Genomic DNA, 27,803 nt, shown 5'->3' with positions numbered 1-27,803 from the left:
GATCCATCACCTTTATTTCACTTACCAAAAGTCTTCTTTTCCACATCCTTATTTCTCTGCACCCCGCATGTCGTATGAGGCGACTAACGGATTCAGTTTCTCCTTTAACCCTTGTTAAGTGGTTCTTGTATAGAATGTGGTCGGTGTTTGTAAAAATTTTAGTCGGGCAGTGTCTAAGGGGTGTTTGGTCCTTTGTGCTGGAAACTTGCATTCTTCCAGTAAGGTCATATATTGTACTACGTTGCAAGCCCTTGGAGCAATTTTTTTATTAGTGCTTTTGTGAACAAGAAACAATTAACAAGTGGCTCTATCCCATCTCCCCCCTTTCCCCGTCGCGATATAACCTTCGTGGTTGAAAACGACGTCAAACACCAAATAAAGAAAGAAAGAAAGAAAGGTGTTTAGGGACAGAAAATAATTTGTTTAGTCCTGTTTCATCGGGAAGTTAGCAGAAAAGGGTATGCTATCGACATTAATTTTGTAAAGCTGAAAGACATTCCCGAGAAGAATTTCAAGTTGTCAGTGTATGCTGTTGTCGGTCAGTGAAACATCGTGTGGTACAGATGGGTATACCGGAACCATGCGTCTTTGTTGACACTATGCTTTTGGATACTGGCAAAAATGGCCGACTTCCGTAGCATTATGCTTTGATGATCGGAAGAGACCATCCAATCCCCCGAATTCCCCCACGTGTCCATCAGAATAGCTATATTGCGCCATCAATAATCCCGTTTACAAATCACAATCTAAAGGGCCGTAACTGAACACACTGGATCTTTACCAAGACTTGAACGGTAAAACTGCTCACGGAGACACAATTATGAACGAGCGTGTTACGCCCCGTGTTCGAAATCCGTATCTAGCCGAGTGAATAAATAAAATTCAAATAAGGTTTCCCTAAGATGATCTACTGCTAAATAATGTCATAACAAATTATAAGCTTAGTCGTAAACATACTGTACTAAACGCGAGAGAGTACCTATAGCACTGACTTAGAGTAACTCCAACGGACACATCTGACGAAAACGGGGTCACGCCTCTCTCTCTCTCTGTCTCTCTCTGTCTCTCTCTCTCTCTCTGTCTCTCTATCTCTCTCTCTCTCTCTCTCTCTCTCTCTCTCTCTCTCTCTCTCTCTCTCTCTCTCTCTCTCTCTGTCTTAAAATGTGTCAGGCTGGTTTCAAACAAAATTATTCTACTGTTGACCACATCTTCACTCTGCTTGCTGCTGTACAGAAACAATTTTCTAATAATCGCAAACTTTATGTAGCTTTCATTGATTTTGAGAAATGTTTTGACAGTATCTCACGCAGACTGCTCTGGCCAATTTTGATTAAAAATGGTATAAAGGGAAAGTTGTATAGATGTATTAAAAGTATGTATGCAATGGTCAAGGCTAAAATACGATGTGGTGCTCAACTAACAGATTTCATTAACTGTACAAAAGGTGTGAAGCAAGGAGACGTGTGCAGTCCAATTTTATTCGCTCTATTTATAAATGAGCCTCTCTCTCTCTCTCTCTCTCTCTCTCTCTCTCTCTCTCTCTCTCTCTCTCTCTCTCTCTCTCTCTCTCTCTCTCTCTCTCTCTCTCTGAACCCGGACGAAGGCGAACGTGAGTATGACATGTCAACACAGACGAGTTTACGGATGTAGAATTTGTGTAGAACTGCACCCCTGCATTGCTGGACGATCCTTCGTGCCGTGTAGATTGTGTAATCCGCCGTGCGAACGCCGCAAGAGTCAAACAATTTTTGATTTGCAAGAGTTTGCTGATTGCGGGTAAAAAGTCAGGTGGCGGTGATGATCAAGTTCAGTTGTGTGAGGCTTCAGATCCGTGGTGCAATCATGAGGTATTTCAATATTTTATTTTCTCTCACAATCGTTCATGTAACGCCTGGCTATTACAAACGTGTCAACCTTAACAGAATCTTTGACGATGATTTATTTTTTAACACGGAACAATTATGATTTGCTTCTGTTAATTAGCTACAATTTCATTTATTCTAGCTGTAACATTCGGTAATTTAAACAATTACTTTTTCCGCAATGATTTTTTCTCTCTCTAAGAATAGTGTAAAAATGTACATCCTGTGTTTTCTATGGTGTTCGATATACATTTTGTTTTGTCTATGTATCTATCGGTCTGTTGATTGATTGATTGATTGATTGATTGATTGGTTGATTGATTGATTGATTGATTGATTGATTGATGAATGATTGATTGATTGATTTATATATCTATTAATTGTTTGACTGATTCCTGTTTATTATTCATTAATTGTTAAGTTATTGATTCACTTATCTATACGCTGGTTTGCTAGAAGTTTGTTGATTGGTGTTATTGTTAAAGTTTATGTTTTTGTTTCTTTCAGAAAGAATAGTAGCCTTTGGCATTTTCCATTGTGCATGTCAAATTTACACGAAATAATATAATTATGCAGTGAAACGTAGCTGATCTTAAACACTTCCACTGTTTCGAACAACTGTAAGAAAAGATAAATCAAGTTCTTTCCAAACTGGGAGAAGATATAGAGAATACTACATGGCTTGCTGTGTCGTACCAGATTTACACGAGTTTTAAAAAAAATATTGAACTGCGAGCGAAAGCGAGCTGTTCACTATTTGAAAAAGCAACGAGTGTAAATCTGGTACGACACAGCAAGCCATGTAGTATTCTGTTTATCCTACATACTGTATGTACGTGTATTTGAATAGACTTGCACCCTGCACAAACTAAAGAGAGCTATTATTCAACTTGCACAGGTGGCTTTTATTACCGGATTGATTTCAACGCCAGGAAGGGCTTCGTGGTTCAGTAACTAGGGTATGTGGGTCAAGTAAGGACAACACACACACAAACAAAGAAACAAAGAAACAAACACACACACACAAACACACACACACACACACACACACACACACACACACACACACAATGTCATAGCTCCGTTCCAGTCAGTCACGAGACATGAGCACATGTAGACCCTTTTAAGATTTGTGTAGACAGTCATGGGCAACCGAAAGGTTCTTAGAATGGGTACATATTTTAACCGATGGTTGCTTGATGTACTGGTGAAAGACAACATGCACCTTGCACCCTGTGGAGGGGTTTTGCAGCCAGCGCAGTGAAGATAAAGAGGGAAAATTGTCGCGCCTCGCGCGGCAGCAAGCAGGATGTCAACAGACTGCCTTAGGTTCATATTGGGTGCAACAGGACGTACTCTCGTACTTCACCCTTCAGCCAATACTAGCTGAACAAGAAGAAGAAAATAGACAGCCGAGTTTTCAAACTCTGAAAGGACCATAAAGTGACCCTCCACCACGGAATGAGTCGCATGTTAAGTTTGCTTGATTTTTATATTTTTACCTTGTTTTTTAAAGAGTTTTTTTATGTTCAAACCGGTTTAGAAAAGAGGGAAAACTGTTCGAGTTCTAAGCCTGTGACTAAGGTGACTGATACCTGACACCCCCCGGACGTATTTTAGGCCTAGCGCAGAACCGCGCGAGGTGACATTCGACTCATTCCGTGGTGGAGGGTCACTTGTGCAAACGTTATGTAATGTGCACGCTCACATGACTCTGACTGAATAGACCTTGAAAAAACCCTGAGTAAACACTAGCGTTGAGTTACTTTTTTTCTTTATTTGGTGTTTAACGTCGTTTTCAACCATTCAAGGTTATATCGCGACGGGGGAAGGGGGGAGATGGGACAGGGGAAAGGGGGGAGATGGGATAGAGCCACTTGTTAATTGTTTCTTGTTCACAAAAGCATTAATAAAAAAATTGCTCCGTTGAGTTACCCCGACCAGAGTCACTGACAATGGCTTTAGCCACAAGCGAATGATAACTACAAGTTAGTAACCCCCTTCATTGGCTCTGTCGGCGCCCGTTTATAATCGCTTGCTTTCTTTTATACAATAATCAGTCCATAGGGCGTCGTCGTCCCGAACTAAATAGTTTGTATGTCATCAAAAATATTGAACTCTGTGCAGGAAATACATTTGTGAAATGACGTTGGAGCCCTTTCGGCGATTGGTAAATGTATTTTGGAGCCAGACTACAACAAAACGTCGGTCTAACTTGAAATTAACGCTACTTAAAATTACTTTCCATACGAAATAAACTGGCGCATACAGTCAGAACGTACAGTACACAAATACGAACGGAGAAACTCGGAAACCGAAGAGTCAACACATGCTCGAGAACTCACGTGTAACGTTCGAAGTTAAAACATTTATTTTCACCCCGAGAATTGTGTGCCAGATTAGCTTAGTGGTGGTGTGCTCGCAAAGTTGGCAAGAATATCTGAAAAACAAAGTGTTTAACATTTTTCTTTTTTGGTGTCATTTCGGAACTCGTAGTTCTTGTATTTTATTTGTATTAATTAATTCCAAAGATTTGAGTGATGCATTGAAGATCCAATTTATCAAAGGGTTGTATGATTATCGAGTACCTCTGGTGAACCATTTCCCAGAATTACTCATTCTATTTTAAGTAACATCGGTGTTTGGGGAAATCCCGATGGGTGATTGTACATATCAACGCGCGTCGACTGGATGTAATGGTGGTTGTCCACTTCTAGTGTAATCCACTTCTGCTTTAGCACAATTTTACTTACACAGTAGTTAGCACAGTACTGCGTGTTTTGTGAACCCCTCGTCTGAATTGAAACACTTTTTATACTCTTTACGTATTGTATATTAAGCACCGTGATCCTACGGCTTTGTTTATAAGGATTTTAGGTTTGCTTTTTGCCTTGCTGATACAATTTAATGCGTAAGTCTTTGAACAAGTATTGACTTAAGAGAGAGATAAGACATAAGATTTAATTACAACCACGTGCAGTACACAGGAATATATCTTGGTTTGAGTTCATTCAACACATAATACATTTAAACACAACAACCCAACAGAGTGCTAACCAAACTGTGTACACACCCCCACTTACACTCACACACACACACATACACACACACACACACACACACACACACACACACACACACTCTCTACATTATACCGCGTTCACATCTTGTCCACTTCACATAAAATACTCTTTTTATATACCAGTTGTACTGCATACGTGAACCGCTGTTGGCAAAAAAACATAAAACTCCAAATAAAATCTAGATATTTCCACAATAAGAATTTGTCTTATTGCTTGTGTATCTGTTTAAATTGTTTGTTTTCTTGCCTAATAGTTTGGCGTATTGATAAATGGATGGGTTGATTGATTGATGGATGGGCTGATCGAATAATGGTGACTATTTAAATTGATTTATTGAAAAGTTTGGTAAAGATCACAATTTATCCTACATACGTGAGAGAGACACTCGTGAGATAATAATCGTTCAAATCACACGTGTGTATATCATGTAAATGAGGTCATGTCAAGCAAGTCTGGCAGGGACCTGTTTTTCCACTGCTTATGATGCCAAAGTCACCGAGACAAACGTCATTATAGAAAAAAAATTGCGCTCGCTAATTACCCTCGATGAATTTTAGAACTAACACGTCACGCCACACTTTCAGAGTGACGTTTCTTTACTTTGACGTAATAGATTGCACGAGGCTTTAGAAGAGATCGAGGTTCCAAAACAAGCGTCTTCAAGTTAGCTGCCTCGACTGCAGGACATTTTTAGTAAAATACACGTAATTACAGTATGTAGGATAAACAAAATACTACATGGCTTGCTGTGTCGTACCAGATTTACACTCGTTGCTTTTTCAAATAGTGAACAGCTCGCTTTCGCTCGCAGTTCAATATTTAAAAAAACCCTCGTGTAAATCTGGTACGACACAGCAAGCCATGTAGTATTCTCTATTTATTATCTCATCGTTGAAAGAATAGCTTCAAATCTGATATTTTCCCCCAATTTTTGTCTTGTTTACATTTGGTCAAGATTTGGCTAAATGTTCTAAAGATAGACTGGGAATCGTTACAAGGGTGGTGATGTGTGTGTGTGTGTGTGTGTGTGTGTGTGTGTGTGTGTGTGTGTGTGTGTGTGTGTGTGTGTGTGTGTGTGTGTGTGTGTGTGTGTAAGTGAGTGTGTGTACACAGTTTGGTTAGCACTCTTCATGAAACTACACATACAGATTATTCTAGATAATATCCCTACATCGGTGTTTCATGTTTTTGATATATGTCTTTGATGACGTCATGTCTGTCCTTTTCTGTAAGTTATGGTGGCACTGTCACGCCCTCAGTTTTACATCACATTGATTGAAATTTCGGTCCAGAAATCTTTGACTAAGTCAAGAACATGGGATTGCATTTCAACGTTGAAGCTTAAAAATAAGTTAATGGTTTTGGTCATAAACATTCTCAACATTATAAATAAAACTCAAATTACAAGAAGATAATTTTTTAGTTTTTTCTTTTTTTAACCAAGGACAATGTAGTCTTTTATTGGTTGGAATTCTTGCGAGATTTCCCTGTAGAGAAAAGAAGTCAGAGCAAGAAGATAGGATCGGTTAGGGTACCGGAAACAGCTTTTTCTTGGGGATAGTGGGTTGGTGGGTTGGGGGTTGGGTATTAAACATTCTGTATACAGTACTGTATTTTGTTATCCTGTTACAAGACCGATTTCACGTTCTGTGCTTTTCAGGTGGTCACTGCTAGCTGCTTTCCTTTGTCTCCTGGCAAGGGATGCTGACGGTTATGGCAATTACCAGCTGCAAATTCCTAACGGTGATTCTGTGCCCAGCCCCTGCAACCCTAACGTCATCTGGCGCGGTGTGGGCCATCTAAACGCTCAGGGAGGCGGTATCAGGAACAAGTTTGGCCTGGACTTCGCGGCTGCTGGACATGTAAGTTGTTTACGTTGAGTGATGTGCAATTATGAAGTAGTTAGTTCAAAGAGAATAATTTATTCAAAGAGAGTAATTAGTTCAGTGGGCCATCTTAACGCTCAGGGAGGCGGTATTAGGAACAAGTTTGGCCTGAACTTCGCCGTTGCAGAGCGCCTAGAACTGTACCCACGGAATATGCGCGATATAAGCCTCATTGATTGATTGATTGATTGATGTAAGTTGTGTTTTTTTCTTCTTTTCTTTTTGACCTCAGTTGCATGCAAGGCTGCTTCAACCCATCTTTTTTGCCTCTTTCGTCTTTTTTTTTTTTTTTGGGGGGGGGGGGGGGGGGGGGCGGTGAGCATATCCTTCTTCATTGGTCTTTTTTTTTTCAATGAATTTTTAATTTTGTTTTCTTTTACATTACAGGTTACATTAAATTACTTTTCAATTCAACAACAATCTAACTAAGGACAATGGGGATAAACCTTTCGTAGCGCAAGTTCTTGTTGAAATACAATTTCCAATGAAATATGCGATTTCGTCTTCTTAACTTTGCTGATGCACATTTTTGCTATCAATAAAACATGGTTAATTAACGCTGATTCTTGACATTCTTCGATTCCGAATAATACATCTGTAATAGACAATAAGAAAGCCCGACCTGTCAGACTGTTCAACATTTTTTCAATATAAGTCCAAAACCTTCTAATTCGGGGACACTCATAGAAAAAGTGTTCCATAACATCCAAAATATGTGGGCACTCGTTAAAGTTTTTTGTTTGACTTACTTTCATTTTATGTAATAAAATATTGGTGGGATATAAATTGTGACAAATTTTCCATTGCAACACACGCAGGCGCACTTCTTTTGTCACCTGTCGTGGCAACAACCACGTCTGTTCGACAAAAACAAAATCTAGTTTTCTTTTCCAAAAATCGATTGCATGAGATTTTTCAATGCTATAATTCCGTTTTTTCTTTAAATATAACTTAATTAACTTGGGTTTGCTTTTAAACACATTCAATTCATCATCAATCATATCTACATTAACTATATGTGCTGGGTTGTCTACAATCCAATCTTTCCATTGTTTTGGAACTGCATTCATTACAGCGTTGTATTAAAAAAAGGTTATTGCAGGGTTTTGCTGCACAGGGATCTGTACATCTTCACATAACAGAAACTGATTTCTTTCAACATTCAACAAATCATTTATAACATTAAAACCTTTCTGGCGCCATTTTACAAAATCCAACACTTTACCTTTAAACTGAATCAGTCTATTATTAAATAACAGTTGATTACCAACATCATTTCTGTCAACTTCCTCTAAACCTACTTTATTATTATTATCAAGATATGTCAAAAATACCTCTTTCCAAAAATCATTTTGAACTTTTTCAATTCCTTGTAATTCCTTTTGTGTGCAATTAATGTTTGCCAAATGATTAAGATCTGTTAATTGTTAAATGTGCCATTTTGGGATTGCACTCCAATTTTCTCGACCTGCTTCATGCAACCGTTCAATCCAATTTAAATAAAACATTTTCTGTATATCAAAAATATTGATCATTTTCAATCCACCATGCTCATATTCAGACTCCATAATTTTCCTTTTTATCTTTTCAAAAGCTTTTTTATTACTATATTGTTTTTGCCATACAAATTTGTATAGTTTCGTGTTTAGCTGTGTGAGAACTTGCTTTGGAAGACCAACAGACTGCATAATATACACCAATGGGGAAGTCATAAACGTTTTAATAACTGTTATTTTTACCTGTATACTGAGATCTCTTTTACTCCACTGTTTAATCATGGCATCAAGACTCTCCATTTTGAATTTCCAGTTTTCCTCGATGTCTTTTGCCATTTTACAACTACTAAATTTAATCCCTAAAATTTTAATCTCCTTAACAACGTGGAAAGGCAGATTAGGTTCCGTTGGTTCTCTCCCCATTCTCAAAGCTTTCGTTTTATCTAAGTTTAATTGTAGCCCTGAGACTTTGCTAAATTGGTTCAATATGTCCATTGCCATGTTAGCATCATCTCGGTTTTTAAAAAACAGGGTTGTATCATCTGCCATTTGTTTTATTTTTATGACCGTACCATCCTGATTAATCATGTTCGGTGTAATTATTCCAACTATAGGGCTGTTTCTTATCTTAATTGCCAACAATTCTACCGCCAAGACGAAAGCCAACGGCGAAAACGGGCAACCTTGTCGAATTCCACTAAATACGTTAAAACTCTCCGATAACCAACCTCCATGATTTATACAGCTTGTAGTACCTTTTATCAAAATCTCCACCCACTTTTTAAAACTAGATCCAAATCCAAATCTGACAAAAACATTAAGAAGTAGCGACTTTGATATACTGTCGAAAGCTTTTTTTAAATCCAGGGCAAGCAGATAACCCGCCTTTCCACTAACATTAAAGTAATTACCGCATCATCAATCGTTCTAATCACTGTTGATATATTTCTGTCTTTTAGGTAACCAACCTGATCTATCAATCAATCAATCAATCAATGAAGAATATCGCGCATATTCCGTGGGTACAGTTCTAGGCGCTCTGCAGTGATGCCGTGGGAGATGAAATTTTATACGGCCAGTAGATTGCAGCCATTTCGGCGCATATTTACCTTTCGCGGCCTATTATTCCAAGTCACACGGGTATAGGTAGACAATTATTAACTGTGCCTAAGCAATTTTGCCGGGAAAGACCCTTTTGTCAATCGTGGGATCTTTAACGTGCACACCCAATGTAGTGTACACGGGGGGTTCGGACACCGAAGAGAGTCTGCACACAACGTTGACTCTGTGAAATAAATTTCCGCCGAACCTGGGATCGAACTCACGCTGACAGCGGCCAACTGAATACAAATCCAGCGCGCTACCAACTGAGCTATATCCCCGCCCTACACTGATTAGTTCATTAATTACTAAACCCATTCTTCTTGCCAAAACTTTAGCTAGAATCTTATAACCAGTATTGGTTAAAGTAATTGGTCTCCAATTACTTAATCGTTCTCTATCCAAATCTTTTCCTTTATGCAATAATATTATCACCCCTTGATTTTGCGTATATGATAACTCTTCCCTTTCAAATGATTCATTAAATGAATCAACAAGCAATCTGCTTATCTTGCTCCAAAATACTTTCATAAAATCAATAGAAATTCCATCAACCCCGGGGGCCGAGCCATTTTTCATACTACACAGAGCGTCGGCTGCTTCTGCGGGAGTTACTAACCCCTCACATAAACGTGACTGTTCTTCACTAAGGCGTGGAACAAATTCTTGCGACAAAAAATCCAAACTATCTTTTACCGTATTTTCAGAATCAGTTTTCAGACTATACAAACGTGTATAATATTCTTTTTGTTCTTGAAAATCAATTTCTGGTCGGTTATTGTATCACCCGCTAAAGTGCTGAGGCGTGACATAATGTTTTTCTTCTTTTGTCTTTTTTCTAAGTTACACAAATATTTTGTGTTTTTTCCCCCTCTTCTATCCACTTCACCCTAGCTCTAACCTGTGCACCCCTTGCTTTTTCTAATTCTAATAATTCTAACTTTTGTTTCAATTTTAATAATTCTGTTTGCAACCCATTATTTTCAATCTCATTAATCAATAATCTTTCCAGTTCTCTAAGGCGGGTTTGTAACCTGATTTCTTCATTTTTCCTATTACACGACTGTTTTTTTTACCAAATTCAATGCAGACATTTCTTATCTGTACTTTTGCCAATTCCCATCTGTTTATTGCTGAGGCATCATTATCGGCTTCTTCAACCAAAACATCCAGAAGTGAATTCATTTGTTCCAGAAAATGTTGATTTTTCAAATAACTGTTGTTGAACCGCCAGTTACCTGGACCTCTAATAAAATCCTTGTCATTCATTTCGACAACAACAGCTTTGTGATCTGAACTTGGAACACAAATATGATCTGCTGATACACACGATAACAACACTCCTCTAGATACAAAACAATAATCAAGACGCCTGGCAACAAAGGGGTTAAATCTGTTCCAGGTATAATCTTTTTTCATCATCATGAAAGTATCTTTTTGTTTGTTTGTTTGCATAACGCCCAACCGACCACGAAGGGCCATATCAGGGCGGTGCTGCTTTGACATTTAACGTGCGCCACACACAAGACAGAAGTCGCAGCACAGGCTTCATGTCTCACCCAGTCACATTATTCTGACACCGGACCAACCAGTCCTAGCACTAACTCCATAATGCCAGACGCCAGGCGGAGCAGCCATTAGATTGCCAATTTTAAAGTCTTAGGTATGACCCGGCCGGGGTTCGAACCCACGACCTCCCGATCACGGGGCGGACGCCTTACCACTAGGCCACCGTGCCGGTGTGAAAGTATCTCCATATGTCAGTTAAGGTATTGGTTAAATCTGGGAAAACTTCAATTTCTCTGTTACTATGAGGCCGGCCAGAAATAATGTCAAGTTCATTGTTGACCACACAGTTAAAATCACCACATAAGATAAACTGGTCGGTTTCAAATTCATCTACAATATTTCTAATAGAACGGAAAAATGCCATTTTCTCATTTGATTCATTTGGAGCATACACATTTATAATATTAATGCACTGTTTTCTGTATTCTACAGAGATAACAACAACCCGTTCTTGTTTTTTAACTAATTAAATTTTTCCATCAAAATGTTTTGATGTCAAAATGACCTCACCCTTACTGTAACATGTTCCAGCTTGTGCAAATACTTCCCCTCCCCATTGTTTTTCCCACAATATTACATCTTTACAACTTATGTGTGTTTCTTGCAAACAAATAATATCAAACTTTTTTTTCTCTCAAAAATGTAAACAACGTTGTTCTTTTCCATTTGTTTCTCAGTCCTCTACAATTCAGCGAACATACACGCAGTTTACTCGCCATTAGGGCAATACGTTGGTAGTGAGCGTAGTCATATTAAGTCTATACAGACTAGATACCAAAATCGTGATCAAAGGGCTCGTCCGTAATCCAGTCCAAAATCGAAATCCAAGTCCTGACACTGACTACCCGTTATCCCCACCTCTCTCTTTCATCAGGTACCTCTCCTTCACCTTCTACCCATCCATCTCCCTCCCCCTGTTCTTCTCCGTTGTCACTGTCTGTTTTATCACGCCTTGGAAACTTGTCCACGGGTGAGCGGTCCTTCTGTAATTTGTGTTTATCAGAGCTGGATTTGAAGTGAGGGGGTTCCATAAGTTTTCTTCAAGTTTTGAATCAGGTTTTCAATCAATCAATCAATATGAGGCTTATATCGCGCGTATTCCGTGGGTACAGTTCTAAGCGCAGGGAATTTTTTTTATTTTTTTTTCAATTTTTATTCAAGGCGCAGGGATTTATTTATGCCGTGTGAGATGGAATTTTTTTTTTTACACAATACATCACGCATTCACATCGGCCAGCAGATCGCAGCCATTTCGGCGCATATCCTACTTTTCACGGCCTATTATTCCAAGTCACACGGGTAATTTGGTGGACATTTTTATCTATGCCTATACAATTTTGCCAGGAAAGACCCTTTTGTCAATCGTGGGATCTTTAACGTGCACACCCCAATGTAGTGTACACGAAGGGACCTCGGTTTTTCGTCTCATCCGAAAGACTAGCACTTGAACCCACCACCTAGGTTAGGAAAGGGGGGAGAAAATAGCGGCCTGACCCAGGGTCGAACACGCAACCTCTCGATTCCGAGCGCAAGTGCGTTACCACTCGGCCACCCAGTCAATAGGTTTTGGTTCCAATAGTCTCAGAAAACAAACGAAATACAAACGACGAGCTGCATGTCTCCGAAATAAAACCAACAACGTTATCCTAATGTCGTGTCAGACCTGGACCAGAACATTCTGAACAAAATTTATTTTTATTTTTTTATGTCAGACCTAGCTTACCAAGAGAGTTAATTGTTTCAGAACTAAAACCGAAAGCGTTATGCTAATCAATGTTATGTCAGACCTGGACCAGACAGTTGTGTCAGAAACAAAGTCAACAACGTCATGTTACTGTCGTGTCAGAACTGGACCAGAGAGCTGTGTCAGAAGGACTCAGACGGGGACGGCAAGACCAACGGCCAGGAGCTGGGGGATCCGGACTGTGCCTGGACTCCGAACAGTCTGCCTCCACTGGACACTGGACTCTCGCATCCTGGTCAGTGAACTGGACAATTCGTTGTTATTCTAAACAGTGGAAACCCCCCCCCCTTCCCTTTAACGATCCCTCCGCGCAATTAAGACCTTGACTTTTTGGGTTTTCTGTCCATAACCTCTGTTAATTAAACTTCGATTAAGACGTGATTTTCTTAAAGTATTGGAGGTCTTCACTGGGCAGAGGGGGGAGGGGGGGAGGGGGGGAGAGGGGGGGAGGGGGGAGAGGGGGGGAGGGGGAGGCGGGGGGAGGCGGGGGGTGAGGGGGGAGAGGGGGGGAGGGGGGGGGGGGGGGGGGAGGCGGGGGGAGAGGGGGGAGGGGGGGAGGGGAGGCGGGTTTCACTGTGTAGAAAACATCGACTGCTTGTGATGGAATGGATTTGGGTAAATATGTACTGAAATGGTTCTTGTTCGTGTGTGCGTGTGTAAGTATGTGTGTGTGTGTGTGTGTGTGTGTGTGTGTGTGTGTGTGTGTGTGTGTGTGTGTGTGTGTGTCTGTGTGTGTATGATACCCGAATGTACCAAAGTTCCCAGGCCATTACAGAACACATTTTTACCCCAATACGAATAAGTTAACGATGCATGAATTTTCTTCAGCGGTATGCGAACCAATCGACAGCGAGTCGTGCAAATCCAAAGCACAAGAAGGCGGCCTCTACTTCAAGCAGGAAGAATGGACTGACGATGCTTGTAAATCTGGCATCTTTGAATGTCCAGCCACCAATGCGGCAGGTATGTCTGCTATAATTTAGATGATTCTTCTCTTTTTTGTGATTAAAGAAGCACAACAGTTACTATACGTATATATATATAGGGTGTCTAAAAAAAGTACCCCAAAAGACATTGAAACATCAGTACCGAGAAATGGAAAAACTAAGAGAAGGGACAATGAAAACCGAATGACAACACAGTGGTTCCAACAGGATGGAGCCCCACCACATTCTCAGAGATATCCAGAACATCCCACAGGAAACATTCCCCAATGTAATGAACAATATGGCAATGAGGATGCAGTCTGTCATTGGAAAACGGGGTGGCTACATTGATCACGTGGTGTGAAGAAACAGACGATCTCAACTGAAAGCTGTGAACTGGGGACAAAACTTCTATGAACTGACTACAATATCACGCAAACATGATTTCAATAAAGTTACTGACTTGTCTGTAGTATTGAAAAAAAATCGTGTACTTGAGACACCCTGTACATATCCGAATTTACCGAGGGCTCTCCAATTCACCCAGTTGAAAAGGGGCACCTAAGAAGGTGAATGCAACGAGAGGGGGGGGGGTGTTGGGGGCAAGCGGGGGGGGGGGGGGGGGGGCAGGTTTTGGGATGGGGGGGGGGGGGGGTATTCACCGCCCTTATAAGGCAGCTGGCCTGAGAAAATCTGCGATCCCAAAGAGCTCGCTCCTCTTTGACCAAAAACAGAACGATGTTGGTAACGTTTTTTTTCTTGTTTTTTTTCTTTTAAAGGAGATCAGCGGGTACTATTTCGGAAGGGTTTTTATTTTTATTGTGATGTCGCCTACTGTAAACTTATAACCCTTTCACTCTCTCTCTCTCTCTCTCTCTCTCTCTCTCTCTCTCTCTCTCTCTCTCTCTCTCTCTCTCTCTCTCTCTCTCTCTCTCTTTCGTTCTAACTCTCTTTCTCTCTCTCTCTTTCGTTCTAACTCTCTTTCTCTTCCGTCTGCGTGCTTGTTTGGAATTTGTTATACAATATATTTTTTTTTGTTCAGTTACACGCAAAATGAACATTGTTTTTATACTGGACATTCTTTTTCCTTTTACAATTAATCACTTCTCCTTCTTTCTCTCTCACCCACTCTCTCTCTCCCTCTCTCCCTCTCTTTCTTTCTCTCCCTCTATCCTTCTCCCCCCTCTGTCTCTCTCACTCTTCCTCTTCGCGCTCTCCCTCTCTATATCTTCCCTCCCCTCTCTCTCTCCCCCCCACCCCATCTATATCTCCCCCTCTCTCTCTCCCTCAGTCTCCTCTTGCTCACCCTCTCTCTCCCTCCCTCCATGCCTCTCTCCCTCTCTCTATTCCCCTCCTCTCACCTCTCACTCTCTGTCTGAAGTGCACTGCACCGTTAATGGAAAATAGTCGTTCACTCGCAGAAGACATTTGTTTGGCGTTAACAGTTTCTTCTTTTGCTTACTGACACTCTCATACCTACGCGCTCATAGCTATACTCACATCCATACTCACACACAAACCAACACACGTATCTGGTAACGATGTTGGTAACGTTGATAATAATTATTCATTTTGAGAATTCAAAACACAAGGAAAACTATTGGAATATCTCAAATTGGAGCTGCTTTGACTTCATTTTACTACACTATATCCATTACCAGTACTTGCAGTCAATCCTATCAACGCCATTTCTCTGTGAACAATAATCTGGTGTGTATCTTGTTTGTCCATTTTAAAGATCGATCGATATAGCGAGGCCTCTGGTGAACGTTTCGTATAGCTTTAATGTGCCATGACATGACAGTTCCTGTTTCTTTATTTCGGCATTTCTCTCCACACAAAAAACTCAGACGTGGAACGGCAGACGTTCCGAATCCCTCCCACCAAGGTCCCCAACAAGGTCACAAGCTACATGTGTCAGACGTTCCGAGTCGATGATGTGTCACGTGATCGTCACATGATCGCTACGCGCGCCATCATCAACAACACCAACGTCATGCATCACATGGTTCTCTTCGGATGCACGGAACCCAGTGAGTTGATGAACGTTGTTAGCAATCAGTATGGATTTCAGTTTTTTTTCCTTAAAGGCACAGTGCAGCTCACAGCCTTCGTTTTTCGTTTTGGTTGCAGCTGAGTGCATTTAGAGTTCAAAAATCCTCCTATGGTAGTAAAACAAACCCAAAACTACCCAACGACGACATCTGTGAAGCTCGACAGTTTCTTGTTCACGCGAGTGCATAAATTAACCTAGTTATCATAGTGGTGTTTGGTCGGAGTTCGATTCAACTGAGTGATTCCGGCCTCCATTTTGTTTTACACAAACTCATGATGATCATCTGACATAGTTTGCTAGTGACGTGTCTTTTTGTGCATGATGTGATCTACCTGATCTAAATTTAGATTCAAAAATAGGTCAAGACCAGCTGGGACAGAGTCCGAAATTAATTCGTAAAACAAATCGCAGTTCTTGACTCTTTGGGTGCAAGTCAATGAAACTTGGTCGTTCTTCTAACGGATAGCTGCCTGAGGTATGACTAAAAGCCCCAGGGGCTCCGTGCACCTGGATTTGACAAGTTCAGTACCTTTAAGACTCGCAGATCCCCAGATCCTTGACGTAGACCATCACACGCATAAATAAAATGAAAAGCAAAGAATACAGTCAGAGAAAAAGTCTTTAATGTGTTTTTTGTTGTTGATACATCCATTTTTGACTAACATTTTAGGCACGCCCACTCTTTACTTGTATTTCAGACACGCCCATTTTCGACGTTCCCTATAAGTGTGGAATGTCTCCCGGCTACTCGTGTACACCAATCCTCAGTGTGTGGACCTTAGGCTTGGACGGAGAATGTTTCTACGACCTGTCGGGCATCAGGGTGGGACCCAGTGGGTTCAAAATTCTCGCTATGCAGGTGGGCTGTTATGATTGATGTGTGTGTGTGTGTGTGTGTGTGTGTGTGTGTGTGTGTGTGCTCGTGTGTGTGTGCTCGTGTGTGTGTGTGTGTGTGTGTGTGCGTATGTGTGTGTGCTCGTGTGTGTGTGTGTGTGCTCGTGTGTGTGTGTGTGTGTGTGTGTGTGCGTGTGTGTGTGTGTTTTGTGTGTGTGTGTGTGTGGGTGTTTGTGTTTGTGTGTGTGTATGTGTGTATATGTGTGTGTGTGTGGGTGTGTTGGTGTGTGTGTACGTGTGTGTGTATATATATATATATGTGTGTGTGTGTGTGTGTGTGTGTGTGTGTGTGTGTGTGTGTGTGTGTGTGTTCGTGCGCACACACTCAAAGCTTAACACTTCAACTAAACAGTAAAGTGTAAACAATAATCTGACTATTAGACCTGGTAGCTTAGTATCTCTCATTTAGTTAGCCATTCAATCAGTCAGCCATTAAACCTATCAGTCAATAAACAAACCAGTCAGCCAGTCAGCAAAGTCACACATACTATGTATTTTAATTCACTTCATGTACAATCCCTTTGGTTCAATGCACACCCCAAAAAATGCAAGTTATAGTGTTTTGGTTTATATTGATCGGTTTTAATCAATCATCTCACCCCACCATCTTTGTAAAGTACCACTGGAACAACCCCACAAAAGAGGACAACTATATAGACAGTTCTGGCATGGAGTTGTACTTCACTCCCACCCTCCGTGACTACGATTCCGGCGTCGCCATGTTTGGCCAGCAATCCATCCTGATTCCGCCATATTCCACCGGAACTGACGTCACTGGTGAATGCACAGAAACGTGCATGAACACGTTGGTGAAAGGGGAGGGAATCAACATCACTTACGCCTTCAATCACATGCACTACTTAGGTTGGTAAAGTTGTATCTCACTGTTTAGGTTGCTGCAATGTATCTCACTATATAGGTTGGTACAGTTGTATCTCACTTTTTAGGTTGCTGCAATGTATATCACTATATAGGTTGGTACAGGTGTATCTCACTGTTTAGGTTGCTGCAATGTATCTCACTATATATAGGTTGGTACAGTTTTATCTCACTGTTTAGGTTGGTACAGGTTTATCGCACTGTTTAGGTTGGTACCGTTTTATCTCAATACTTAGGTTGGTACAGTTGCATCTCAATATTTAGGTTTGCACTGTTGTTTCTCAATCTTTAGGTTGGTACAGTTGTATTTCACTGTTATGGTTGCTGCAGTTGTATCTCACTGTTATGGTTGCTGCAGTTGTATCTCACTGTTATGGTTGCTGCAGTTGTATCTCACTGTCAAGGTTGGTACAGCTGTATCTCTATAATTAGGTTAATTGGTACAGTTGTATCTCACTATTTCGTTTGGCACAGTTGTGTCTCACTGTTTAGGTTGGTACAATTGTATCTTATTATTTAGGTTGCTGCAGTTTATTTCACTTCTTATTTCTGTTGGTACAGTACAGTTGTATCTCACCATTCAAGTTGGCATCATTGTATTTTACTATTCGAGTTGGTACAGTTGTATTTCACTATTCCGGTTAGCACAGGTGTACCTCACTACATGTATTTTGCTTGGAACAGTTGTATCTCACTATTCCGGTTGGAACAGTTGTATCTCACTATTCCGGTTGGAACAGTTGTATCTCACTATTCCGGTTGGAACAGTTGTATCTCACTTTTCCGGTTGAAACAGTTGTATCTCATTAATTCAGTTAATAGAAAACACAAAAAATACCCCCCAAAATTAAAACATTATTAACATGTTTGTTTTCGATGACGAGGCGAAAGAATTGGGATCAGAAGGTCGGTTACTTTTTACATTTAGTCAAGTTTTGACTAAATGTTTTAACATAGAGGGGGAATCGAGACGAGGGTCGTGGTGTATGTGTGTGTGTGTGTGTGTGTGTGTGTGTGTGTGTGTGTGTGTGTGTGTGTGTGTGTGTGTGTGTGTGTGTGTGTGTGTGTGTGTGGAGCGATTCAGAGTAAACTACTGGACCGATCTTTATGAACTTTTACATGAGAGTTTCTGGGTATGATATCCCCAGGTTTTTGCTTTTCATTTTTTTGATAAATGTCTTTGATGACGTCATATCCGGCTTTTTGTAAAAGTTGAGGCGGCACTGTCACACCCTCATTTTTTAATAAAATTGATTGAAAGTTTGGCCAGGCAATCTTCGACAAAGGCCGGACTTTGGTATTGCATTTTAGCTTGGAAGCTTAAAAATTAATTGATGTCTTTGGTCATTAAAAATCTGAAAATTGTAATTAAAATTATTGTTGTATAAAATGATCCTAAAATTACGTTCATCTTATTTTTCATCATTTTCTGATTCCAAAAACATATAAATATATTATATTTGGATTTTAAAAACAAGCTCTGAAAATTAAAAATATAAAAATTAGGATTAAAATAAAATTTCCGAAATCGATTTAAAAACAATTTCATCTTATTCCTTGTCGGTTCCTGATTCCAAAAACATACAGATACGATATGTTTGGATTAAAAACACGCTCAGAAAGTTAAAACGAAAAGAGGTACAGAAAAGCGTGCTATCACAGCGCAACCACTACCGCGCTAAACAGTCTCGTTAATTTCACTGCGTTTTGCACGAGCGGCGGACTACGGTCATTGTGAAAAAATTCAGTGCGTTCAGTTTCATTCTGTGAGTTCCACAGCTTGACTAAATTTAGTAATTTCGCCTTACGCGACTTGTTTGCTTTTGTTTTTTGATTGAAGTTTGTTTTGTATTGACACGGGTGTATGTGGGTTTTTAATTTGCGGGAAACCGCGCGAGTTGTGTCCCCTGGACGTCGGAGGAAAGTAAAATAATGTCCTTGTTAAGTCTGCACAATTATTGTTGTCATTTTCATTTTTTTGTTAAAAGTGAAAAAAACTTCGGGGGAAAAAACATAGGTCGGTCGGGGATTAAAAACATTGATCTTTTCTTTTGGGTCTTATGTACATCCGGTACATGTCCAGGTGTCCGCCAGACGCTGGAGCAGCACCGAAACGGACAGTTCTTGCGTAACATCACCAATGACGTCGTCTACAACTACGACAGCCCTCGAACCTACCAGTGAGTTGTCAGTCTTTCTGTACACTTCCGTTGAGTTTTTGAGTTGCATTTACAGATAGTATTATCCTTGCGTCAGTAAGACAACACAGCTGGCTGCGTATACCCCTTATCCCGTCATCACTATGACGTCAGCAGACCTACTAGAATGATGGTTCTAAACGTAACTGAAAGAGAGAGTGAGAGAGAGAGAGAGAGAGAGAGAGAGAGAGATAGATAGAGAGAGAGAAAGAGAGAGAGAGAGAGAAAGAGAGAGAGAGGGAAAGAAAAAGAGAGAGAGACACACAGAGCGACAGACAGAGACAGACATAAAGACATACAGAGAGAGAGAGAAGGCGAAGGCGAAGGCGAATTTTTATTGCATCAAACACAATGTGTATGTACAAGGGGGAGAAAATAATTTGCAGGTGAACAAAGTGGACTTGACCGTCCGGAAGCAAGGCAACTTAAAATCAACACATAGAACAAGAAGTAAAAACAGAAAAAAATACAGTAAGATGAAGACAAGGATTTTGGGTTGTACGATCACACCAGTCTATTTCACAATTGATTTTCTCTTTGTCTAAACGCGTAGAACAGATAATTTGACAATGCAATCAGTCGTAATTTGTTGTCAGTCTGTAAAATGCACAACGATGAGTTGGAGTACTGGTCAAGGTCAAAACAAGCACCAATGTATATACTTTTGACGAATTGCATTGTAAGCTGGGCATTTAAACAGAAAGTGGTTTTCATTTTCTTCCGTTGATTGACAAAATGTACAATTTCTGGATTCAGCGCACTCGGGATTATAGCGCAGTTTATTTACCTTCAATGGTGTAATGCCAAGTCTGAACTTTGTGTACATTTTGCGTATGTACTGATTTTCAATGACACCCAGATACTTTTCTTTTTCAAGTTCTCCTTTAAACATCCTGTATACATCAAATCTCACACTTGTCTCAAGTTTACAGTGCTCAGTTTTGCTCTTGAAGACGTTGCTGAAATGTTCTAATAAACACACATTCCCTACCTACAGACCCGTTCAACCACACATCTCCAAATCCATTCATGCAAAGGAGGCATTTAACTTGTGAGACCCAATTCTGCTTTTCCCTTTCAACAGCGTTTTTTAACATGATGTATGACATCTTTGCATATCTCGAGTCCAGCATACAGTTCAGTCTCAACCAGTACTTTACGCTTCGGATATTTTCTAGGATTGACAAAGTGCATCTTCCAAGTTCCCCATAAACCATCTGGTTTGGACTGTTTGACGAGAACCCGAGTAGTCTTTTACAGGCATACATGTGAACCTTTTTAATCTGTGAACAGTCAAAACATCCACATAGTTCTGAGCCATAGAGCAAGATGGGAACAATTTGCGCATCAAATAATTTGAAAAATATGTCCATGTCGTGGCATCCTATATTCCATAAGACTTTAAAAATTTCAATAACACCTTGTTTGGCTCTGGTGATTGCGCCGTCGCGATATAACCTTGAATGGTTGAAAACGACGTTAAACACCAAATAAAGAAAGAAAGAAAGATGGTGATTGCGTAATTGAAAGAGAGATTCAAACGGGCTTCGGTTGTGAATGTCAGACCGAGATACGTGTAGGAGCTAGCACTTGATACTTGCGTGTTTCCTGTAGAACCATTTCTCACTTTTGGCTAAGTGACCACCGTTTCAATAAACAACGACTTTGGTTTTATTCATGTTTAGCCTTAACCTGAGACGCCTTGAAACGTTATATAAGATGTTCAGTTGGTTTTGCAAACCCACTATGGACGATGATAGCAGTGCAATGTCATCAGCGAACATCAAAATAAACAGTTCGATCTCACCGAGAAGCATTTGAATTCCGTGTCTGCCCTCACATATTATTTCCGAGGCAAGCTCGCTTATAAGAAACGAAAAAAGCGTTGGGCTCGCTAAACAGCCCTGCTTCAGGCCTTGTAGGCATTCAAAATAATCAGTATTGCCAGAGTTACATCGTACGCAAGAAAGAACGGAAGAATACATTTCCCTAAGCATGTTAAACATTCTTCCTTTTACACCAATCTTTAATAAAACATTCCACAAAACATCCCTTTTAACGGTGTCAAACGCCTTTTGGAAGTCCACAAAAGCAACATATTTATAACTTCTTTTTTGTTGAAGCTGCTTGGTAACTGCTGCATAAAGAGTGAACATGTGGTCAATTGTGGAATAATTTTTTCTAAAACCCGCCTGTGACTCAGAGAGAATGTTATTTTCCTCAGCCCACGCTGACAAACGGGCATTCATAATACTGGTATACAACTTGCTCACACAACTTAACAACGAGACGCCTCTATAACTGTCAGGGTTCTCATCATCACCTTTCTTAAATATTGGTTGAATGATAGCCTTTGCCCAATCTGAAGGGTAGTCACCAATTCTAAAAACGTCGTTAAACAACATCAAAAGATAGGGGACGATTGAGTCACCTGAGGTTTTTAAGAGATCATTTAAAACGCCATCTGGTCCCACTGCTTTCCCCTTTTTTAAGCCACTTAAAGCAGTCCTCACTTCTTCTTCGGTAATATCACTGTTAAGAATGTCGCAGTCAAGTTCGTTTTCTTCTTCAGTGTCAATAGGGTCATGTTCTTGAACATGCCTTCTATCATCATCCTCGTTAAGTACTTTCTTAAAATGGTCATACCATGCCTGGTTGTCAATAGTTCCTGCGGGTTTACGTTTCATCCTGAATTTCTTTATCTCCTTCCAAAATGCATGAGAGTCAGAAATATTCAACAGCAGGCTATTCACTCTATTTTGTTTGTGACTGTCTTTTTTCTGTTCGAGCACTTTGGAGTATGACTTTCTCTCCGTTAGGTATAACCCCTTTAACCTGTCTTTCTCTTGTCCTGTCTTTTCCTTTTTGTACATCCGAAATGCCTTGCGTGTTTGTCTTTTTAATTTTCGGCATTCAGAATCGAACCACTTGTTGTTTTCGGAGATTAAAGGTGAGTCATTTTTAAACACCCTTTCCATTGGTTTGGCAGCGTCTTTCAAAGCACACGTAAACAACTCTAATGAGAGAGAGAGAGAGAGAGAGAGAGAGAGAGAGAGAGACAGAGACAGAGACAGAGACAGAGAGAGACAGAGCCAGACAGACAGACAGACAGAGAAGGGCAGAGGGAGACAGAGATAGACAGAGACAGAGACACCGAGAGAGACAGAGAGCGAGACACGGAGACAGACAGACAGACAGATAGACAGACAAATGGAGTGGGTGCGACCTTTTGGGGAAAACGTTTTTTTCGTGAAAAAGAAGTCTGCCACGATTTGTGTATGTGTCCCAAATCTAGGTTCGACCCGCCCCTGGAGGTTCTGCCCGGTGATCGCATCGTCACCAAGTGTCACTACAAGTCTCCCAAGCGGGGCTTCACCACCTTCTTTGGGGACGAGACGTCGGACGAGATGTGCTACATTATCTTCTCCTACTACCCCCAGCAAAACATGCCAAACTCTTCCTGTAATGCCAGGGATAAATGGGTTTACTGTGACCCGGCTACACGGAAGGGATGCCAAAACGCCGACATGTATATTTTCGTCGTCATCATCATCATCGTCATCGTCATCGTCACAATCATCATCATCATCATCATCGTCGTCGTCGTCGTCGTCGTCATCGTCATCGTCGTCACAAAAATCATCATCATCATTAGCTGCTGCAGCAGCAGCAGCAGCAGCAGCAGCAGCAGCCGTAGCATTATCATCATCGTCATCATCATCATCAGCAGCAAATGCAGCAACATTGAGCAATTGAATACATTTGTGTCGCATGTCTGCACAAAATAAGTTTGTTGGTTCAATCGATAGAGCTGAACACTTTAAAAAACACATCAGCAGCATGCAGCATCAGCATCAGCATCAGCATCAACATCAGCATCAGCATGATCATTATGATCATGATCATCTTCATCTTCATCTGATGATGATGATGATGCTGCTGCTGCTGCTGATGATGATGTGTCTTAAAGTGTTCAGCTCTATTGATTGAACCAACACACGTTTTTTGCAAAGACATGCGACACAAACTCTCTCAGGTGCCAGGAGACTGGTTCCGAATAACTCTCAATATACATGTCGTATGCATTTAGAGCGCTTATTTCCCTTTGTTTATCAGATTTCTAAACAGCGCTCTGTGTTATTTGTTTAAGATTCTTACTTTAACACACATGCGCCTTTCGTAAATGTGATGGAGTATTTTCTTTCTTTGGCTGATTACTAAGTCCAGTGAAACAGCATTACTAACCAATATGTCTTAATGGAGAATATTTGATAAATAAAAAATTGAACAAATAGCAAAAACAAAACAATCAACAACAATAAAAGTTCGTGTTCTGTTTCTGTTCGATCTGTCCGTTAGCTGAATAATAAGTGCAATAAATCAGGACGAATACGATTTTTATTCCAGGTACAAATTCTACAATGGCTTCAACAACACAGAACTATACCAGAACATCACCACACGCTGCAAGGCCTTTTCGCCCTGTATCACCGAATGCAAGGAGGCCATTTTGACTGCGCGCGCATCCGACCCTTGCCTCGCAGATCCGACGTCCTGGAGCATACTATCCAATAATCTTGCTGGCAACCTCGACTTCAACACCTTCAGAGCACACCTGGCTTCCTGTCAGACGGAGATCTACTTGGAAGATCATCCTGCAACAAGCCATGGTAAGTTTCCTGCAGCTTGTTTACGGTGGTTATAGTTTCATGCGGCTAGTTTCCTGTGGTTAGTTTCCTGTGGTTAGTTTTCTGTAGTTAGTTTCCTGTGGTTATTTTTCTGTGGCTGGTTTCATGTGGTTAGTTTCCTGTGGCTAGTTTTCTAGAGCTAATTTCCAGTGGCTACTTTCCTGCGTGGGAATTAGTAAGAAGTTACAGTGTGAATTCGTATGTGTTTGTGTATGTGTGTGTGTGTGTGTGTGTGTGTGTGTGTGTGTGTGTGTGTGTGTGTGTGTGTGTGTGATGATGCCACTGTCTTTTAAAATAGCCTTTAAAAAAAGTGGATTGCCTCACCAGCGTCTTGCCAGCCAGCCAGGTTCTGATTTAAAAAAAAAAGATAAGTTCATGATCTGTTTCATTAGTGTTTGTCTACAGGTCTGTCCACTTAAAAGACCACTTGGTTGAAGTACAATACATGTAACGTTTTGTGTTGTCATACTTTTTATTTTTTTAATTTTTTTTACACGTTTTTATTTCTTTTTGGTACACGACATCAACATCAGACAGCAACATCAAATAACATCAACCATACAAAACTATGCATCTTCAAAAAAATAATAAAAAATAAATAAATAAGTAAAAATTGTGTTGTCATACTTTAAACGTTCCAATAACCTACCTTGTTTTCTGATTCTGAGCGTTGTGGTTTTTACAGCTACCAAAGCGCCCAGCGAATGTGATGGTACTAATGGAGCCATTGGCAACTCAGCTAACAGTCACATGGCAAATATCGCAGCGGCCTTGATCTCTCTTGTTCTTCTTAAAGGATAAGAGGCTAGACACTGATTTTGGGCATCCTGACCTCAGGTCAAAATGAGTTCGGCTCATTCTCTCCCTGACAGGATGCCTTGAGTTTCCTTGTCTGGCAAGGAAACCGATTTTTTTTAATTTTTTTTTTTTACATATTTACAGCTTTTTGTAATGTAGTATTGATATAAGCAGATTCGCGATCGTCGATAATGATTTTTCATGGTGTTTTGTAATTTTTAAATTACAAAGGAATTGATATGTAAGACAATTTCAAGCGAGCTATTTTTCGCGGCTGTATTTACTGTGCAAACAACTCTAAATATGGCAAAAGTGTCACGTGATAATCAACCGTTTGGTTTCGGCGCTCACTGGAGCAGACGATTTTTTCTGTAACCAGTTGACAGTGATGAAACCATATATTACGGTCTCCTTCCGGCAGCAGTCCCAAAATTTCGACTTGTTTTGACCTTAGAACGATGTCTTTATCATAACTATGAAGAACAGAACGGAGATCACTGTCGAAGTCGGCCAATCTGCAATCATTTTCGTCTCGCGAACACTGATCTCAAATTTAGATCAGTGCTCGTGAAAAACATATGGGAGATAACTCTGTATTCTTATTTTGATAGATTCGCGTAGGACTGTAGCGTCCGGTCAGAGAGATAACTGGCGATAGCCGTTGAGCGATGACTGATCAGAATGTGATGTTGGGCTGAAGTAAACGGTTGCTTAAAGGTATATTAGTTGTTTGTTTTTTTACGTGAGCCAAAATGTCCACCACCTGTTCGGATCTATCTGGACTTTAGCAGAGGATACAAGCATTCTTCCACTCGGATGCTTACCCAAAATAAAAATAAAACTATATGCTTCTACAACGTACATTTAAAAAAAATTTTTTTTTCGTAATTGACACATATGTTGATCAGTTGAATATATTAATGCAACAAACAACAAACTAAAAGTTTGTAAAAACATGTTTGTGAGTGTCTCTGTATTTTTGTGATAGGATGTGTGGGTTGACTGTACAGGCTTCATTTTGTGTACCGGCTGTCATACCTGATATGGCCCTTCGTGGTCGGCTGGGCGTTAAGCAAACAAACAAACAAACCGGCTGTCATTGGTCTTCAGGTGCAGCAGAACTGTACACACACACACACACACGCACGCACACACACACACACACACACACACACACACACACACACACACACAAACACACTCAAACAACCAAACTAACTAACTAACAAACACAAATAAACGACAACAACAGTTTAAAAAACCTAATAAACAAAAACAAAAACAAACATTTTGAAATAAAAGAACATTTAACCAAACGTCACGAAACAAACAGAAAATAAGTCACCTGCGCAGTGATTCTATGTATACATGATTTGATGCAAACTTTCTAAATGTAGTCAATGCAAATTTATGTAAACGAGTACCTTCAAAAGGCTTATAAATGTTACATTTTAATTTTGCAGAAACTGTGGGTTTCTAATTCGGAAAAAGCTAACTTTCAACAAAACGAAGAGTTTATCTAGGGAGGGGCCACAGGTATGCAAGTATGGTCACACACAAACATATCAGTATTTCACAGATTTATTGATAACTTACAGCGTTCAATATTTCTTATTGGACATCTAGAAAACTGGTCTTTATTCAACTCATTAGCTCTTGTATCAATTCTGCTTAATATTTGTTGTTCATTGTCAAAAAAGATGCAAATGGCAACAATATTTGTATAATTATGTTTACCTCTGGGTAACTTGTTAACGAGAATAAATTCAAGTGAACAATTACAAATGTGATGGTTAAGGGTCTTTGACATTTTAGCAAACGCGTGCAGAAACACTTTATCTTAATCTTTGTCGGACGATTTCGGTAGGCTTAGACATAAGCAGTTCTGTCTCTAAAAGAGACCGCTGGTGGCATTAATACGCCTCAGAGCTGCTTTAAACTACGAAAAACAACGCCCAAAGTTCCAGCTAACCCAAAGAGAAAAGTCGATACAAATTCAATGAACGGTACAATCATAAAAAAGACACAGCAGTTTCCGTGCCGAGTGTAGTAAAGATCGTTTTTATGTGTCGTTTTTTTGTCTCAGTTTAAGCACACTGCATGTCTTCGTCTGTAAACTTTGGTACCTTGGAACAGCTCCGCGAACATGGCCAATAAAGACACTGTTCTTGAATGTGTGTGTTTTGCAGCGATAATGCTAACAGGGGATATTTGAAAACACAAACATGTTAATCCAATCTTTTTTTTTTTGGTGAACAGAAACTGAAAGGCGCCGGGTCACTGTGTTTCAATACAAATTAAAGAAGCTAATCAACACTGGCACGGTATCAAAGACTACTGCAGACCTTAATTATGAGCAAAACATAATTGATAATTAAAATAACGAAACAAGTAAGTACACTCATTAATTAATTAAATAAAATACAAGAGGGAGGCAGGCGGCACTGCACAGATCATGCCGAGATACAGTTTGAAACTACCAAAGACGCTAATTTGATTATCATTTCGGCGATTTATATTTTAGAAGCAGAAAAAATAGCAAGTATAAAAGAAATTCGACGTTTTAGAGGGTGAAACTCTCATTTGGTACACCACTAGTGCATACCATCAAACGCATGTGTCA

The 27,803-nt window shown here is 40.2% G+C and overlaps 1 protein-coding gene across 1 annotated transcript; it reads left to right on the top strand.

Annotated features, from left to right (window-relative positions):
- Nucleotides 1-1,641: 1,641 nt before the first annotated feature.
- Nucleotides 1,642-26,138, top strand: LOC138962742 (uncharacterized). Its single transcript, XM_070334682.1, has 11 exons — nucleotides 1,642-1,847; nucleotides 6,606-6,807; nucleotides 12,844-12,976; nucleotides 13,570-13,704; nucleotides 15,518-15,700; nucleotides 16,422-16,582; nucleotides 17,235-17,481; nucleotides 19,580-19,676; nucleotides 22,990-23,223; nucleotides 24,102-24,364; nucleotides 25,068-26,138. Exons 1-11 carry the CDS (start codon nucleotides 1,798-1,800, stop codon nucleotides 25,181-25,183), a joined length of 1,821 nt encoding a protein of 606 aa, XP_070190783.1. The 5' UTR covers nucleotides 1,642-1,797; the 3' UTR covers nucleotides 25,184-26,138.
- The last annotated feature ends 1,665 nt before the right edge of the window (nucleotides 26,139-27,803 follow it).

This window comes from Littorina saxatilis, linkage group LG3 (genome assembly GCF_037325665.1).
Source record: "Littorina saxatilis isolate snail1 linkage group LG3, US_GU_Lsax_2.0, whole genome shotgun sequence".
In the NCBI taxonomy this organism is placed as follows: Eukaryota; Metazoa; Mollusca; class Gastropoda; order Littorinimorpha; family Littorinidae; genus Littorina; species Littorina saxatilis.
The sequence above is the reverse complement of the archived record's forward strand: the minus strand, read 5'-3'. Positions and strand labels throughout refer to the sequence as shown.